Here is a 19643-nt window from a genome sequence, read left to right as displayed (position 1 = left end):
TGTCCAAGTCTCTTTTCAAAATTTTGACCATCAGGGTCCCATTAGTAATATAGTTAGTTACCGCTTCTCGGCCTTTTGGCTAAGATCAAGTGTAGTATCTGTTCTTATCAGTAATATAGTTAGTTAATTTATGCCAGTTTTTTTTTCCAAAATGATTTTACAAGCTTACAAATCAATATACAAAACAAAATTGAACCACATGTGTAAATGAAGGAAGTAACACTGTAGTACCAGTCAAAAGATGAATTTTTACCCTGTTCTGATGCTTCCTAGCAGTGACCTAGGAAGAGGCATTCACTCAAATCGCAGCATTTCCTCAGCAATAGCAGGCGGACTTGAATACATAACAGTACTTACCACACTGCCTTGCCGTTCTGAACACCAAATAATACATGAAGGCAGTTTGTAAAGCTCAGAGCATCCCCACCAATATTAACATGTGAATTGAATATTGGCCAATTCACACTTAAACAACAGAATTTGGTTGCTGCAAATTTACTTTAAATACATAGATATCTCAAAAAGTTTGTGGAAAATGGAATTAAAAGATGTTTATTTTAGTGCAACATTTTTGAAATCCATGCATAAAAGGGGTCTTCACAAAGTTATGGGAAATTCCATATTATAAAAAAACTATGTATGGATTTCAAAAAATTTTTGCATCCAAACCTATCTCTCAATTCCATTTTGTACAAAGTTTCTGAAGTATCTTCTTGTTGCAAATAACCCAGTAACCTACACATCTGATTTATAGCTGAACATCCATTTGTCCCTAGTCCATTGCAGCAGGTGTTCCGCTTTCTAACAGCATCCTTCCTTTTCAAGTGCTAGATTCAATGCCCTCTCAGTACTTGTATCATGTCACTTATTTGTGACATTTCACACAACCGTCCACTCTTCCTTTAAAAGGGAAGCTCCTCATGTGAATCCCTCTTTGGGATGTCTTCCAGCCCATCTCATTAGTTTCCTTTGCTAGTTGAGTTAGCTGATTTTATTTTTCATTTTATTTGAAAGGCGGGGGGGGGGGGGAGAAGCAGAGAGGGAGGGAGGGAAGGAGGGAGAGAAGGGAGGTCTTCCGCATGCTGGTTCCCCTCCCAAATGCTCTCAAAAGTCAAGGTTAGGTCAGGCTGAAGCCAGGAGCTAGGAATCCAACTCAAATCTCCCACTGCCCACCGAGGCACATTAGCAGGAAGTTGGATCATAAGTTAAGCATTCAACCAGGCCCTCTGGTGGGGGATGCAGGCATTCCAGACAGGGTCTTAAGTGCTATACCAAATGCCTACCCCATATTAGCTATTTTTTTAAAAAAATATTTATTTAAGTGTCAGACACACACACACACACAGAGAGAGAGAGAGAGAGAGAGGGAGACAATCTCTATCCACAGGTTCACTCTCCACATGTCCTCAATGGCCAGTGATGGGCCAGGGATGAACCTCAACAACATAACTTTCAATTCTCCTTTTCCATGACATTTTAAAATTACCCTTACAAAGCAGGAAAGGGCAATAGGAGGTGTCAAGGATGGAGAGAGTGGTCAGAGAAGGCCTAATGAGGTGGTAAGAACGAACTAAAGGAAGGGAGAGGGTGAGCAAACACTCATCTGGAGGAAAAGTGTTCCAGGCAAAGGGAAGGGCATGTACAATGGCTCTAAGGCAGGATAACAGGCAGAGCAGGGCACAGTTTGGAAGCTAATTCAGGAGGCACAAAGTCAGGGAGGGAGAAGAAGGCAATGCAGTGAGAGAACAGTTCATATGACAGTGCTATGACAAAGACCTTGGCTTTTGAGGGAGATGGAATTCCCCACAACCTACTCGTATTTTGCTTGGATCACTCTGGTTTTTGTGTGGAGGAACAGACTGAAGATGAATGGACCACAAACAGGGGGACCACTCCCACATCTTGTAGCATTCAGAGAATACCTGGCTCCAGGTAATAGTGTTGATGTTGTGATACACCCTCAGATTCTGCATCTACTCCAAAGGTAGACAACATATACTAAATTATGATACCTCCTATATATAGAATCAAACTCTGCTATCATCTATGTCCCACTCATCATGTCTGTTAATCACAATTTCCTTCCTCACTAATTTTTATACTGATTTTCATAACCCGTTTCAAATTCTTTGGCAATCAAAACAGATCCTTGGTGAACCCAGCACTTAGCACATGTCAGGTACATAAAAAAACCTGTGATGTGAATTAGTTGCGTGAATCTCTTGGGTTTGAAAACTCACCTGATAAGTTTAATACTCCTCTAGTCATGAACAAACTAATTTCTAGTGACTAGGGCCGGCGCCGCGGCTCACTAGGCTAATCCTCCACCTAGCAGCGCCGGCACACCGGGTTCTAGTCCCGGTCGGGGCTCCGGATTCTGTCCCGGTTGCCCCTCTTCCAGGCCAGCTCTCTGCTGTGGCCAGAGAGTGCAGTGGAGGATGGCCCAGGTGCTTGGGCCCTGCACCCCATGGGAGACCAGGAAAAGCACCTGGCTCCTGGCTCCTGCCATCGGATCAGCGCGGTGCGCCGGCCGCAGCGCGCCAGCCGCGGCGGCCATTGGAGGGTGAACCAACGGCAAAGGAAGACCTTTCTCTCTGTCTCTCTCTCTCACTGTCCACTCTGCCTGTCAAAAAAATAAAAAAAAAAAATAAAAAATAAAAAAAAAAATAAAAAAAAATAAAAATAATTTCTAGTGACTAAAGATATTTTTCTCTTAATAGGGTCAGACTATTCCCAAGAAATATAATGAAATTAAATTTTACTTTAAGTATATACCATAGTTATGGGAAATTTTTTCATTATTCATAAACTAACAATCTAGAAATATATGTGAAATATAAGAGAAGTAAAGAATACCCTATTTTGGCTGGCGCTGCAGCTCAATAGGCTAATCCTCTGCCTGCGGTGCCGGCACACCAGGTTCTAGTCTCTGTCGGGGCGCTGGATTCTGTCCTGGTTGCCCCTCTTCCAGGCCAGCTCTCTGCTGTGGCCCAGGAAGGCAGTGAAGGATGGCCCAAGTGCTTGGGCCCTGCACCCCATGGGAGACCAGAAGCACCTGGCTCCTGCCTTTGGATCAGCGCAGTGCACAGGCCACAGCGTGCTGGCTGCGGTGGCCATTGGAGGGTGAACCAACGGCAAAGGAAGACCTTTCTCTCTGTCTCTCTCTCTCACTGTCCACTCTGCCTGTCAAAAAAAAAAAAAAAAGAAAAAGAAAGAAAAAAAAGAATACCCTATTTTGATTGTATAAGTCTAAAATTATTTGCAGATTACAAAACGTAGTGGGCATATTAAATCAGAATTAAGTTTTAGGCATCTTATTTCTTAAAGTTCATCATTTGACAAAGTCCTTAGTTCTACACTTCTTTTACTTATTTGATTTAGAATGGTTTGATTTCCTTGTTCTTTTCACTCCCATGACTCAACACTTCCCCTCCAAAGAATCTACAGAATGCTATCAAGCAGATTAGGAATCCAACTGTTCATAAACAGCAGACGAACTTTCCAAGTTGACTTAATGAATGAAATAATTTAAAAGCAAAATAAAGAAAATGACTCTCTCTCTCTCTCTCTCTCTCTCTATATATATATATATATATATATACATACACACATATATATACTTTCTTCCTTATTCTCTAAGATTCCAATACTGCATATTTTTACTTGGGCCGAATATTTGGACAATACTGCCATATTCTCTTTTTCCAGTTGACAAGGTCTGTACCATCTACCATTTCATAATATCTCCTTCCCAAGAGGTGAAAATAGCAACAGACTTAATTAGCTGAACACCACTTACTTCTTTCCCTGATGCTCCTCATGTAAATTTTTTTAACACATAATTACATACATGTTTTTATCTTGATCAACTATTTATTCCTCATAACTATGACACTGGTCCCCTGAAAGAAGAACTACAGTTCATTTGCTTCCTGTAGCCTATTCATGCTTTATACTGAGAGTTTTCTGAAAAAACCTAAGTTCATATAAACAATCCTGAACTAGGTCCCCTGCTATGAGGAAAGCCATCTCTGGAGAGAGAAATAAATTGCTTATCCTTATGAGGTGAATTAATTTGTCCAAAGTAATACTAATACATAAGAAGTAATTTACTAAGTGGTAACTAGTACCCTAAATAATTAAAATCACACGAATGAACAATTTATTCTAAGTTTACTCATCACAAAATAACAGGCAATAATCCTCACAACCTCCCTGAAGTATAAAGGTATGGGGAGCATTAGATATAATATCAATAGCATATGATCCCTAATCTTACATTTTGTTAGCTGATCCTCAAGTTTTACAAAGCAGTATATTAATATAAGATATTTTTAACCTCAAGTAACTTGGAACATTACTTAATGTATGTGATCCAAAATAAAACAATAAAAACAAACTTTCCACTAAGCTGTGTATGGTACTATCCACCAACAGTACAAAGAGGGAAAAGGAAAGTCTTAAAGCTGTCTCTGCTCTCTAGGATTTGACAGTCTAAAATAGACAGCTATATAAAATCTATCCCAGCAACTGGATAAATATCTGAATGGGCAATAAGCTTTTTATTTCATAAATTTGTAGCTCTGTGTCACAATATCTAATAAAGTTTTCGAATCTAGAAACTATGCAGTAACACTCCCTGAAGGAATGACTATACACTACTTAAAACAAGTAGAAGGGATGGGGTAAAAACCCACCCTTATATGAGGGAGAGGTCAGGGTGAGTCACTAAATAATTGAAGAAAAATGGGTGTAGAAAAATGAACTTAAGGCTGTTTGAAAGGAGAGATCTGATTAAGCTCTGAAGCACAAATAGGAAAAGGGAGGCCAAAGAATATCCAAGACTTTAGGGAACTGTGTCATAAAAGCATAATTGTATTAGATGTGATTTTAATGAGTAATGATATGCATGAACAGTACTCAAAGTTGCAAATCACAAATCTGTAGCTAGAGTGGGATTTTTAATAACTGATTAAAAGTTTTAAGTTCTCTTTATTCCCATCTAACCTATTTCTCATCCTCTCTAAGTAATACAAATTCAAAAAAGTTATTTAAAATCCAGTTAAACAGTTCTTACTTGGAAGAATAAGGATTTTAAGGGAAAAAAATTAAGCTACATCAAACTTCCCCATGAACTTGCTCAAAAAGCAGCTCATATCATTGGTGTCTAGTTTTAAAATAAACTTTTCTTCTTTAAAGTATTATAAATAAGTCTTCTTCACAGTAATGAGCATAAATAGACCCTAGTTATTCATAGATTATTCATTAATAATCAAGCCATGAATATTTATTGTTTATTCTGGGAAGGCTGCCTACAAGCCATAATGACTATCAATTCAGCAGTCAAGTCAAGGGGGCCAACAGCAATCAGCAGGCAAAACTCCAACATGCTCCTGCTCAAAGAGATTCTCTCTCCCTGTGACTTAAAACTTTTTATTTTCTCAACAGGAACAGTGACTATGCTTAAAGGTATGCTATCAAGATTTATGGTTTCACTGGCTCAAATACTGAAGTAGAATATGGAGAATTGAAAATTATGTATGCACGTCTGTGATTATTCAAACATCCCCACAGCAACTAACCTGGGTAAACTGAAAATAGAAGAGAAACTGCTGGTGAGAAAGTAGATTAGAGTTTTGCAAAAGCAGATCCTTATTCATTACCAGTCTAAAATTTAAAATTATCATTGCTAAGTTCTTTCCTCATGTACCAGAATAAGTCATAGAGTTTTTAAACACTGATTTAGAGGCCAGTGCTGAGTATTAGCACATTAAGCCACTGCCTGAAAAGCCAGCATCTCATATGGTTGCCAGTTCGTGTCTTGGTTGCTCTACTTCTGATCCAGCTCCCTGATAATGGCCTTGGAAAAGCACCAGAAGATGGCCCAAGTGTTTGGGCCTGTGCACCTACATGGGAGACTTGGAGGAAGCTCCTGGCTCCTGTCTTTGGTCTGACCCAGTGGTTGCTGTTGCAGCCACTTGGGGAGTGAACCAGAGGATGGAAGATCTCTTTCTGTTCTCTCCCTCTTTCTCTGTAACTCTGACTTTCAAATAAAAAACAATTTTATAGAAAGCTTTTATTTAATAAATATAAATTTCATAAGCACAACTTTTGGATTAGAGCAGTTCTTCCCCCCACACTCATCCTATCATCCCCAAACCATCCCACCTCCTACTCCCTCTCCCATCCCATTCTTCACTAAGATTCACTTTTAATTATCTTTATATACAGAAGATCAACTCTATACTAAGTAATGATTTCAACAGTTTGCACCTACACAGACACACAAAGTATAAAGTACTGTTTGGAGACTAGTTTTTACCATTAATTCTCATAGTATAACATAGTATAACACAATTGACACTCTTATTTATGATGTCAGTGATCAGCCATGGCTCTTGCCATGAGCTGCCAAGGCTATGGAAGCCTTTTGAGTCCACAAACTCTGACATTATTTAGACAAGGCCATAATCAAAGTAGAAGTTCTTTTCTCCCTTTCTGAGAAAGTTACCTCCTTCTTTGATGGCCCCTTCTTTCCACCAGATCTCACTCACAGAGATCTTTCACGTAGGCCATTTTTTGCCACAATGTCTTGGCTTTCTATGCCTGAAAAACTCTCATGGGCTTTTTAGCCAGATCCGAATGCCTTAAGGGTTGATTCTGAGGTCGGAGTGCTGTTTAGGGCATTTGTCATTCTATGAGTCTGCTATGTGGCCTGCTTCCCATGTTGGATCATTGTCTCTTTTTTAATTCTACTACTATTGGCAGACACTTGGTCTTTCAAATAAAAAATCTTTTAAAATACTCATCATTACCATAGTCGTTTGAAGGACTAAGAAGAAATTAGATTTCCGCTGTTTATTTCCAATGTTTTCTTCAATGTATAAAAGTATTGCTATTCAGTTATTTTATTTATAAAAATACATAAAAGATAGGACTGGTATTGTGGCATAGTGGCTAAACCAGCCACCTGTGACAATGGCATCCCATATCAGCACTGGTTCATGTCCTGGATGCTCTACTTCTGATCCAGCTCCCTGCTAATGGCCTGGGAAGAGCAGTAGAAGATGGCCTTTTGGGCCCCTTCCACCCATGTGGGAGACCTGGATAAGGCTCCTGGCTCCTGACTTTGATTTGGCCCCAGCCCTGGCCATTTTGGCCACTTGGGAAATGAAACAGTGAATAGAAGATCTCTCTCTCTCTCTCTCTCTCTCATACACACACACACACACACATACCCTCTTTCTCCCTCTCCCTCTTAACGCTGACTTTCAAATAAATAAGTCTTAAAATATATAAAATTATATAAAAAGGATATGTTAATATATACCCTTATATCATTATCTTCTCTCTATATAGCTGAAAGTAGGAACTTTATTATTTGAAGTTGTCAACAACACTCACTATGATTTCTTGCATACAAAAGGTGAAAACAATGCATTCCTAATAGTGGAAAACATTAGGGAAATAGCTATGAGGGTAACTAAAACATCCTAAAGGTCCTTGCAATGTAAAATAATGCTTATCGACACCACTCATTCAATCTGCTCTCAAATTCAGTTAGCTTTGTTCCTGATTGATAGTATATGCTCTAAATAGTGATCATTAGCTTCTGTTCTTGATCCTATCAGCAGAGAATAAAATTTGCAGATGAAATGGGTATGTCTGGGGCAAGGAGCAATAGGGAGGACTAAGTTGTGGTTGGGGCTCAGAAAACAATACCCAGGTGCCAGCTTGGTGTGCAGCAAGTTAAACCACCACTTGAGGTATCAGCATCCCATGTCAAAGTGCCAGTTCGAGTCCCAGATACTCCGCTTCCAATCAAACTCCCTGCAATTGCTCCTGGAAAAGCCGTAGAGGATAGCCAAGTCCTTGGATTCCTGCCACCCACATAGAAGAACCAGATGTAGTTTCAGGCTCCCAGCATCAGCCTGACCCAGTCCTGGCTGTTGCAGCCATTAGGGGAATGAACCAGCAGATGGAAGATGTCTTTCTCTTTTGTCTCTCCTCCTCTCTGTTACTCTTTCAAATAAACAAAATAAATATGTTGAAAAAAAATAAACAAGGCCCCACATAAGGCACTTTGGCATGCTGAGGACACTGAACTAGATGGTGGAAGCAGAAGCAGAACCAATGTCTCTCAGACAATCTTCTGCCTTCCTGGCTCTTGGCCCTCATTCTTCTCTGAAGTGAGCTACAGAAGCCAGAATTCTGCTTCTCCAAGTCAGGTAAGGGGTACTAGAACCCCTTTACCTCCAAACAAGTCATACAGCATTTACTCTAACTTTCCTTTATCTATCTGTCTAGGAGCTGCCCAAAAAGAAGTTCCTTGACCAACCCTTGTCCAAAAGGACATCATAAGATCTTCCTAAGACTTTCATTCCAGAAGTGTCTTGAACCATACCCAGGAGCAAAATATGCTACTACAGAGACAAGAGTCTCAACAAGGAGGTCTTGTTTTCCCACTTTGCCTATTACTAATAGAGCACACTCTTTTTTATCCAATTGCATTTCTGAACTGCTGTCCCTGCTTCACTGAACTACAGTATAAACTCCAACAGTTTTCCAGTATCTTTGAACCTTCGTTCTTAGGTCTGCTGTGTCATATAAAACTGTGATTAAATAAATTTCTTACACTCATCTCTTGTTAATTTGTCTTTAATTATAGGGGTATCAGCCATGACCTTTATGATGGGAAGAAAGGAATCATGCCCTTTGTGCTCCTACACTGTGTTCCACTGGACAGCTGTCAAATGTCTAGCAGTGAACCCCTTCCCCTGACTCAATTTCTGGCAGAAAAAAAACTCAGTGCATATACAATTTCAACATGTGCTGTGGGCCATTAATGCTTGTTTATTTTTTACCTTGATGCATAAACTACCAGTGTTGGCATTCTGAATACACTGTTACTGTTTCAAACATGACTTCATCCAAATCTAATACCAAATATCAAACACTTACTTCTGGAATTGCATATTTTTATAACAAGGGAACAAGGCTCCATATACACATCTCTAATTCATAAACTACTGTTCAAAAATATATCCACTGCGGATATGTATAAAGGTAGCCAGCATTTATTTTTGGTCTTTAAAAGCAAGAAAATTAAAAAGAATAGGTAATTTCACCAAAGTTTCTACTCCTTCATTATTTAACTTCGTGGAAATAATGGGATTATATGTAACATATAATGAAAACAATCATCATCAAAGTTAAGATAAAACACCTGTTTGTATCATAAGAAAAAATTACTTTGGCATTACTAAATAAACATGCACTTGTGCAAGCTTTCAAATGTTTAACAGGTGACATTTAATAGCAAGAAAACTAAATGCTGAAATAGAAAGGAGCAGAAACACCTGGGCAGGTCTGCAAGTGTGGTCGTCTATTTAGCTTGCAATTGCATTTTCAACATAATTAGTTTAAATGAGCTTCTAAATCCGGGTGATGTATTGCACATGTAATTAAGATTTAATTAAAAATGTTCTATAATAAATTGTTTTCCATTTATGACAAATCACATTAAAGAGGTAGATTTTGATTTGGAAATAGTTTTCAAAATGTGTTAATCATCTGTGCTGAAAGTATGAGAAAATATGAGAAAGAAAAAAAGGAGCACTGTTGAAAGTCACTTGGGATTTTAAAAATATAAAATAAAGGTATAGTTCACTTCCATATTATTAGGAACTTTAGCTGAAGAGAATAGTAAAACTCAAATATTTTTATAAGCAGCAGCATTCTGAACATATGATGATATAATATACTAAATGTATCTCTTTTATATTTCTGTGAGATTCATGATACGTAATTTCGAACTTTTATTATAAAAACTACTGAAGAGTAAGTACAGCATGCTGATAAAAAAAAAAAAAAAAAACCTCAACAAGGCTTTGCACTAACCTGCTAAATCCTGCAACAGAAATGAAGCCTCTATTGCCAGTCCAAGATAAATTAAGCCACTGGACGAGAGTGCAACGAGCCTGTAGAAATTCTAAAGAGGTGTCATTTACTTTTGCCCAGTATGGTTGCAGATTGAGGTGGATGTACTGCAGAGGATCACAGCAATGCTGGTTCAGTAGTTTGCAAGTCTGTGCTAATCTACACAGGTCTGGTAGGGTAAGATGATTCAGAATCAGTTGAATGAGCTACATAAAACAGAGAAACCAAGATCATTAAAAGTGAAAACCAGTATCACTTTATTAAGCATGTGGCCTAGTAAAGAACAATAGTGTTACATATTTTATAACAGTATTTTCATATAGCAAATAAACCAACAGAATTATCCAAATTGGGGAGAAAACCTATTTGAGGCTACATTATATTTCAAAACTGTTCAAAAGTATACTCAGCTCATGTTGACTACTCACTTTCTTAGGATACATTGGTATACTTTGATAATCTGTTAATAAAACAATTTTTCATAGACTCAACACTTACTGAATACCTATTACCTGCCAAACTCTAGAAACAGTTCCTCCTCACAGAGTGCTTACAGTGCAGTGGGGATAATCAATAAGTACGGAGATATATTTTAAAAGCCTGAACAGAAGCAGCATAGGATGACACTAGAGTCTAACACAACATACAAGTCTAACTCCAAGGCCAAAATGTGCTCATGCCAGGAAGACATCTTTAAAAGATAAAGGGTAAAGTAAGTGAACAGAGTCTAATGGTGAGGACTGGGTAACAAAGACCCTCACAAGGAATTTGGATTCATCCTGAAAGCAATGAGGAATATCAAAGGGATTTAAACTGCCCAGAGACATGGTCTGGATTTGTGTTTTAGGAAGATCACTGCAGGTGGTGCTACTGAAGGGGGCAAGAATGGAAACTAGACAGGGGTTAGTGCAGAATTCCAGAAGAGAGAAGGGGCCTGCTTAAGGCAGCTGGCAGTGATGACAGAGTAGTTAACAGATTCAAAAATTAAGAAGGTGACATCAAAAAGATGCTTACCTCTATTTAAAGCTGTCTCCCTAGTCCACTTATTCTTCCTTCTTTTTAAACATTTATTTATTTATTTATTTATTTATTTATTTATTTATTTATTTAAGAGTCATGGTTATACAGAGGGAGAGACAGAAAAAGATCTTTCATCCACTGGTTCACTCCCTTAACAGCCAAAGCCAGGAGCCAGGGGCATCATCCAGGTCTCCCCTGTGTATGCAGGGGCCCAACCACTTGGGCCATCTTCAGCTGCTTTCCCAGGTGCATTAGCAGGAAGCTGGATTAAACTTGCAGCAGTTAGGACTCTAATCTGTGCCAATATGAGATGCTGGCATTGCAGGGGGCGGCTTGATTCTTTATGCCACAATGCTGGCCCCTTATTTTTCTTACTGGTAAACATTGTGAGGCTGGCATTGCACCTCTTCTGATCCAGCTCCCTGTGAATGGACCTTGAAAGAAGAAGAACATGTCCCAAGTATTTGGGCCCCCGGGCACACATGTGGGAGACCTAGAGGGAGTTCCTTGCTCCTGGCTTTGGCCTGGCCCAGATCTGGTTGTTGCAGCCATTTGGGGAGGGAGCAAACCAGCAAATGGAAGACATCTCTCTTGACTCTCCCTCTCTCTGTCACTCTGCCTTTCAAATAAATAAATCTTTAAAAAAAACTAACATCAGGTATGTGTTTTGAAAACAAGGAAATTAAAAGTCTCAAATCTGACAAAGGTTTTCTGCTTGACCAAAACAGTCAACCTGAACTTTCTTCGTCTAGGCTCATCTATGCATCTTCTTGTAAAAGTCAGTTTAGCAAATCCTCTACAAACCCTCCAGTGGGGGCCACCCATGTGATGTCCAATCATGTAAGTAAGAATCCTGTTGGTTAGATTTCACCAGAATCTTACTTACTCTCGATGCTTCCTTTCAGTAATTTTCCACCCACTTAACCTCAGTGTTCTCCTTGGCTACAAATTTCTACTTGCCCACACTATGTTCAGAGTCAAGCCCAATATCTCTCCCCTACTGCAAAATCTCATTGCAGGGGCCGACGCTGTGGCACAGCAGGTTAAAGACCTGGCCTGATGCGCCAGCATCCCATATGAGCGCCGGTTCTAGTCCTGGTTATTCCTCTTCCAATCCAGCTCTCTGCTATGGCCTGGGAGAACAGCGGAAGATGGCCCAAATCCTTGGGCCCCTGTACCCACGTGGGAGACCCAGAGGAAGCTCCTGGCTCGTGCCTTTGGATCGGCGCAGTTCCTGCCGTTGCAGCCATCTGGGGAGTGAGCCAGCAGATGGAAGACCTCTCTCTCTCTGTCTCTACCTACCTCTGTAACTCTGTATTTCAAATACATAAAATGAATCTTTAAAAAAAATCTCATTGCAGCAGTCCTGATACATACTGCAATTTAATAATTTTTAAAACAAGTTCCATCATCCAGACAAATCTGTTGGCATATAAAATATACAAACAAAAAAAAATTAGATAAAAATTTAGAAAACCCAAACACTAAATAAAGGTAGAAAAAAGAGAATTTTCTTACTCTCTACCCTCAATTCTAATAATCCTTCTCCATGGAGATAAGCACTCTTAACAGGTTTTCTTACCTCTACTAAATAAATGTTTATGAAATACTTTTCTTTTAATATTCTTAAAATATTACTACTATATACACTATTCAGCAACTTGCTGTTCTTACTGATAGTATACTGTAGGTCTCTCTATATCTGTTAATATAAATCCATCTCATTGCATTTCAAAGACATAGCATAATAATCCAACTAGTTTCCCACTGATGTATCTCCATTTTATTTCCTACTAGAAATAATACCGCAGTATCATGTGGATGTAATATATATGTACGTTCATTCTGGCAAACTTTGCAAATATATCCTTGGAGTTAATTATATGCATTTAAAAGTTTTGATATAGTGCTGAATTGCCCTGAAGAATATTCATGTCAAATTATATATCCATAGTGTATAAAAGCACCAATTCACCTGTATCCTAAACAGAACTGGCATCAAAGTTTTAAATTTTGTCATTCAGAAGGGGAAAAAATTAAAAAGAAAAAAGTATGGGACTGCTTTTATTTGCAGTTCTCTATGTCTTTTAATTACAGAAATTTAACCCTTTGCTAATAAAGCTGCCAATGTTTTCTTCCCATTTGCTCTGCTCCTGAATTCTTTTTGTTACATCTTACCATAATTTCTCTGATATTAATAGCCCGCTAGGTAAAATAAGTTTTTTAAAAATTTTTAAGGTATATGTGTTGGAATGCACTGGTTTGGTTACAAATGAGAATAAAGCTAAATGCCCACCCATCACTCTTCCAAAATTTTCCTGGTATTTTCATTTCTTCTTAAGGTGAACTTTTCAGTAAAAAAATTCTGGTTGCATTTTAATTGGGACTTCATTGAATGCATGGGTACCAGAAAGTTTTCATGGAAAACTGGAATTAAACAATGCTTATTCTGGTTCAAAAATATTTTAAATCTATGCATAGATTTTTTTTCATAACACATTTTCCATGAACTTTTTGAAGTTAATAGATTGGGGAAAACTGACACTATATTCTGTGCTCCTTCTCAAAGGTATGGTAGGATTTATCATTTAATGATCTTTTACGTTTCTAAAACTATGATTTTGTCTATTAACTTTGTAACCTGCCAATTTACTTATTGTTTTTGGTTTATGTTCCTAAGAATTCTCAGCTATAATGATATTGTCTGCAAATGATAACTTTTACAGCCTCCTATCCAAAAATTATGCATTCTCCTTCTTTCTTGTGTTTACTAGCATTGGTTTACACATCCAGAACAATTCAAAATAACATTGTTGTCTTATTCTTGCTTTTAATTCCAATGTGTCCCATAAACAGGAGAAAACATATATATGTAATTTCAAAATTTTTAGTAACTACATTTCTAAAAGCAAAAAGAAACAGATGGAGTTAGTTTTTAGCATATGCAATTAAAAGTGATCATTTCAACATGTAATCAGTATAAAATTACTGAGATATTTTACATTTTTTGAAATGTCTTTGAAATCTTGTGTATATTTTGCTTTTTCAGCATATCTCAGTTCAGACTAGCCATGTTTCAGGTGCTTAACAATATATATGACTTGTGATTATCATATCCAACAATGTACTCCTAGTGTTTGATAATTAAATATGATAACTTGGCTATTATATCTGAAAACAGCCAATTAGTAGATTAATAAAGTATTTCCTTTTTAAAAGAACTGAATACAATTTGATATCTATATAGCTATCACTTGTTAAGCAGTTTTGCCACCTGCTGAGATGATCACAGGATTTTCTTCTTGTTGGCCTGTACCGTTATTATTGTGTACATTCTCTGATATGCAAACACCCTTGAATTCCAGAAATGCTGAATGATTTCTTATAATACCCTTTTAAAATCATCCAATATGCTATATTTAAATTGTTTACATATATAAAACTGTTCTGTAGTTTTTGGCATACTATCTTAATCAGCATAACACTAGTTTCACAAGAAATTAAAAACTTTTTTATTCTATGAAAGTTTAGATACTAGCAAGAATCCATGAATCATCTGAACTTGGCAATAGTTGGGGCACTTCTCCAACTATTTTCAGAATTAAAATTTTGTTTAATATTCAGTTATTTCAATATAATTTCTAAGCAGTTAGTACAAAGAGATACCCTGATCTATCTATCCTCAAAATTAATTCTATTCAATACAATGATTTAAACTATGAGAACACGGTATCATTGGACATATTTAAATATGGTTTAATTTCCCCTTGAAATAATGTGTTACTTTCAAAATAACACTTTTTAAGTATTTCTCTTTTTACTCACTGTGAGATCATTCAATGTTTCACAGTATTACTCCTTACATGGTACACTTCTTTCACCAAGGCCAACGAACGTCCCTCCAGAACTGATCCCAACTCCTGGTTTCTTCTACAGGACTTTGTTGTACTGACTAAACTGCTTGCATGTACTTGAAGGTTTTTGTCTCGACAGGTTTCTCCCCTTCAGCATATAAACATGCTGAAATCTCTCCCAACCTTCATCACAAACAGAAACTTTTCCACTCTGTGGCATCCTCTAGCACTACCCTTATCTTTTTATCCTTTAGAAGGTAAGTTATAAGACATCATACCTGTAATAATTTTATACTCTACCTTGAATGGATAAAAGAGTAAGTTGATTTTTTTTAACTTTTGCGGTGAAATGGGATTAAAAGATAACTTTATTATTTCAGCCATACTGAAATACTAGAGGCAGACACGGTTTCATTTACTTTTGCCTCTGTACACTCTCTTTCCTTTGCCTAGATTCCCCTCAGTTATTCACTTGAATTTTATGTGTCAAGCATTTTTAATAGGTATGGTTAAAATTCTATAAATTGTTTAAAATATGTTCACTGAAGTTAAATTTCTAGTTGTGAGAATGGGTATGAATCCAAGAAGTGACCCACTGTCCTAAGGCAGTGCCCCCACTCACGACTGTGAGAACATACCCTCCTTAAAGCACCAAGGAGCCACTGTGTCACTGTCTCCTGCTCGTCTCTCACCAACTTATCCCTCATCCCATTAAGAACAGACGATTTGTCCATTCTGTCAATGATGCTTCCTCTTCATACCTCAGGAACTGATTCAGAAGGCCTGGGTGGGGTCCTGGTCCCATGCCTTTCTGAGTAAACCACCTACCATATATTCCTTCAATTCATCTTTATGTGGCAACTTTAGCTATTCACAGGATAAACCACAGCATTTTAGCTGTAAAATGATGACCAGGTATTATAGTCACTATCAGGCATTTAAGAGGCTGTCATATTGTTCCCTGTACGTTAAATTAGTTATTACAATGAAACTGGAAATAACCACCAGTTTGAAAGGAGGGTAATTTAAGTTTGTTTAAAGTTGAGCATTGGGGTCGACACTGTGGCATAACAGGTAAAGCCGCCATCTTCTCATATGGGAACCTGCTTCTGTCTCAACTGCTCCACTTCCAATCCAGCTCCCTGCTAATGGCTTGGGGAAAACAGTGGAGGATGGCCCAAATGCTTGGACCCTTGCTCCCATGTGGGAGACCTAGAAGCTCCTGGCTTCAGCCTGGCCCAGTCCCAGCCATGGTGGCATCTGAGTGAACCAGTAGATGGAAGATCCCTCTCTCTCTGTCTCTGTCTCTCCCTCTCTCTCTGTAACTCTGACTTTCAAAATAAATAAATAAATCTCTAAAGAAAGGTGTATCGGGGCCAGTGCCATGGCACAGTGGGTTAATCCTCTGTCTGCAGCATCGGCATCCCATATGGGTGCCAGTTCTAGTCCCGGCTGCTCCTCTTCTAGAAGTCCAGCTTTCTGGTTTGGCCTGGGATAGCAGTGGAAGATGGCCCAAGTGCTTGGACCCCTGCAACCACATGGGAGACCAGGAAGAAGCACCTGGCGCCGGCCGTAGCGGCCAGTTGGGGAGTGAACCAATGGAAGGAAGACCTTTCTCTGTCTCTTTCACTGTCTGTAATTCTGTCAAATAAATAAATCAAACAAACAAAAAAAAAAAAAAAAAAAAAAAAACAGAAAGAAAAGAAAGGAGTATAAATTTTTCTTAAAAAGAAAGCTGGTGCTATTTTTAACTGCGCACAGTAGTTTTCAGCAGGAGACAGAAACGTCTAGCACTGCTCCCACCCCACGTGATATCTGGAAATAAGTGAGGAGAGGTTTTGGTGTCACATGGCTTTAGAATGCTACTGGCACTTGATGCCTGATAGCCAAGAATGTGAAATATACTGCAGGGGTGTTCCTGTACAACCACACATCCTGAATACAGGATCAGTCTAGACACATAAAAAAGTATTTCCTGGTGGTCTCTCTGAACCTACCTAGGCCTAAAATTGTAGGTTGAAGAACACAGAATAGAATTTGAAAAGAAGAAGAAATAACACTCAGAGAAACTGTGGACTTCTAAATGAAATAAGCATTCATCTCACAATCTTTTTACTCTTTTATAATTAACAGCAAATTATATTTGACATGACTTTATAATCACATATTGCCCATACTTACATAGTATAATTATGAATTAAAGTAGGCTGAAATTTATTATTAGCTTATGTATTTGGTTCCTGTTAAACAGTGATATAATTTATTTATCTAGAATCACTAAAGTTAATCTAAAACAAAAGCAATGAAATTACTTAACATAATTTTGTATACTTTTTCCAAAATCAAAATACACAACATATCAAATTATGTAAACCTTATCAATGCCTTTATTCCTCTGATATCTAGCAAAATAAACATAAATATCAAAACACTGAAAAGTCTACACTGATATATCCAATATTACTACTGTATATTTTTGGCTTACCTCATATGGTAGTTTATCAAAATATCCATTATTTGGCCCTTCCTTGAGGGCAACACTGCTAAATTTTTTGTTAAGATTGTCCATTCCACAACCAGCCTCTTCAGGATAGTCTTCATCCTCTAGATCATTCATGTCAATAAGTGAAGTCTTGAGAGACAGCATTGGCTTGTCCTTCAGACCATGTAGCACAACTGCATCTAATTCAGTGTAATAATCCAGAAGAGAACTATTTACTTCCAGTCGGATAAGATTTGTGGGAAAATTTATCTGCTTAATACAAGGTTTAAACTGGCGAGCCTGGGAAGCATTCACCTTCGTAGGTTTCTCTGACCAAAGAATCTCCCATCTGCCAAAGAAAGAAACTTCCCTATAATACAGTTTAGAATGAGATCTATTGGTTCCTTAAGGTTATGGCCCCATCCCCAATATGTTACAGTGTGAAACAAAGGCATCAAAAAAAGGGAATAGAATCAAATATACATACTGCTTACAGGACATAGGAAATTTTTATAAATAAAACCACGTAGGCCTAGTTACTGAATTTATTGTTATTTTTAACAAGCCCTCCCAAAACCCTGTTTTTTTGTTTGTTTGTTTGTGTGTTTATTTGGTGTGTTGGTTGGTTTTTGCAGACTTCACAATGGTCAGTTTAAATACTAGAATAGCTGGTCAGAGAGATCTGAAAAACATCCAGTTTTATAGAATAAGTTAACCTTAAAAAGACAGAACACAAGACAAACGTCTTTTCTGTGTGTGCATCCTAAACCAACTGTAGAACAAAACCCATCATCTTGCCTCATGAAGGTTTCCTTCTCAAGTTTTTCTATGACTGTTACTGGCTTCATACAAACTCAAAACTTCCATATATTCTTTTTAACTTTCTCTTTCATCATATCATTAAGTTTTGTCAGATTTTTCAGGAGACTGCCTCATATCTGACTTCTCCTGAATTTTCATTTTTGTCATCTTTTAGTCATCCTTATGTCCCCAGTACCTAGTAACAGGTGAATAGCACTCTCCCTGTCTCTCCAAATGAACCCTCACTCCCCAGCCAGATTAATCATCACTTTAATCATTAATCATACAATAAACTCAATTCCACTTTTGTGTCTTTGTTCATGTTGTCCTCTCACAATGAAATGGCCAACCTACTAAGACCTGCCCATCTAATTTTTCCAGTCCCAACTCTATGTAAGTGTTCTTATAAAACTGTTTCTCAAGATTAAAGATTCTTTACAATATGGTATCATTAGATAGCTAACACTCTCATGTATGTCATAATTACTATTTTTCTAATATTATTTCCTAATAAACAAAAAATTAGAAACAGATAAAAATCCTTCAATAAACGTCTTTCTTCTATTTCTCATAATTTATTCTACTATTGGGATTTTTAAGTAAATATTTTATGTCAAAAGATAAATTTTTTTTTAAACTTTTATTTAATGCATATAATTTTCCAAAGTACGACTTATGGATTACAATGGCTTCCCCCCCATACCGTCCCTCCCACCCACAACCCTCCCCTTTCCCACTCCCTCTCCCCTTCCATTCACATCAAGATTCATTTTCGATTATCTTAATATACAGAAGATCAGCTTAGTATACATTAAGTATGGATTTCAACAGTTTGCTCCCACACAGAAACATAAAGTGAAAAATAATAGATGATTTTTTTAAATGATGATGAAATCAGATCAGACCTATTGTCATGTTTAATCCCAGTGAGAGTCAAGTTGGGAATTGATAATTTCTTTTTTTTTTTTTTTTTTTACAGAGGATCCGTTTAGTATGCATTAAGTAAGGATTTCAACAGTTTGCACCCCCATAGAAACACAAAGTGAAATATATTGTTTGAGTACTCGTTATAGCATTAAATCTCAATGTACAGCACATTAAGGATAGAGATCCTACATGAGGAGTAAGTGCACAGCGACTCCTGTTGTTGACTTTACAAATTGACACTCCTGTCTATGGCATCAGTAATCTCCCTATGCACCAGTCATGAGTTTCCAAGGCTATGGAAGCCTTTTGAGTTCACCGACTCTTATCTTGTTTAGACAAGGTCATAGTCAAAGTGGAGGTTCTCTCCTCCCTTCAGAGAAAGGTACCTCCTTCTTTGATGACCTGTTCTTTCCACTGGGATCTCACTCGCAGAGATCTTTTGCCAGAGTGTCTTGGCTTTCCATGCCTGAAATACTCTCATGAGCTTTTCAGCCAGCTCCGAATGCCTTTAGGGCTGATTCTGAGGCCAGAGTGCTATTTAGGACATCTGCCATTCTATGAGTCTGCTGAGTATCTCACTTCCCATGTTGGATCACTCTCCCCTTTATTTACTCCATCAG

At 37.8% G+C, this 19643-nt stretch overlaps 1 protein-coding gene and 1 pseudogene across 25 annotated transcripts in view; one reads left to right on the top strand and one right to left on the bottom strand.

Annotated features, from left to right (window-relative positions):
- Window positions 1–19643, bottom strand: part of FBXL4 (F-box and leucine rich repeat protein 4) — an 84715-nt gene that overhangs the window by 40628 nt on the left and 24444 nt on the right. For 16 of the 25 annotated variants that reach the window (XM_051854472.3, XM_089332859.1, XM_089332846.1 and 13 more), the window contains 2 exons: window positions 17299–17644; window positions 9901–10145 (listed from right to left, as the gene is read on the bottom strand). The exons of 2 other annotated variants lie outside the window; for them this stretch is intronic. In XM_051854472.3, the coding sequence (XP_051710432.2) occupies window positions 9901–10145; window positions 17299–17644 (591 nt within the window). The remainder of the gene's footprint in view (window positions 1–9900; window positions 10146–17298; window positions 17645–19643) is intronic. 7 more of the 25 variants (XM_089332854.1, XM_089332855.1, XM_089332858.1 and 4 more) reach the window with 1 other exon arrangement.
- On the top strand, window positions 60–221 carry LOC127493389 (U2 spliceosomal RNA; annotated as a pseudogene).

The sequence above is a fragment of the Oryctolagus cuniculus genome, chromosome 5 (assembly GCF_051225735.1).
Source record: "Oryctolagus cuniculus isolate XC-2025 breed Fujian yellow rabbit chromosome 5, ASM5122573v1, whole genome shotgun sequence".
Taxonomy (NCBI): Eukaryota; Metazoa; Chordata; class Mammalia; order Lagomorpha; family Leporidae; genus Oryctolagus; species Oryctolagus cuniculus.
Note: the sequence above shows the minus strand (reverse complement) of the source record. Positions and strands in the feature narration are given on the sequence as shown.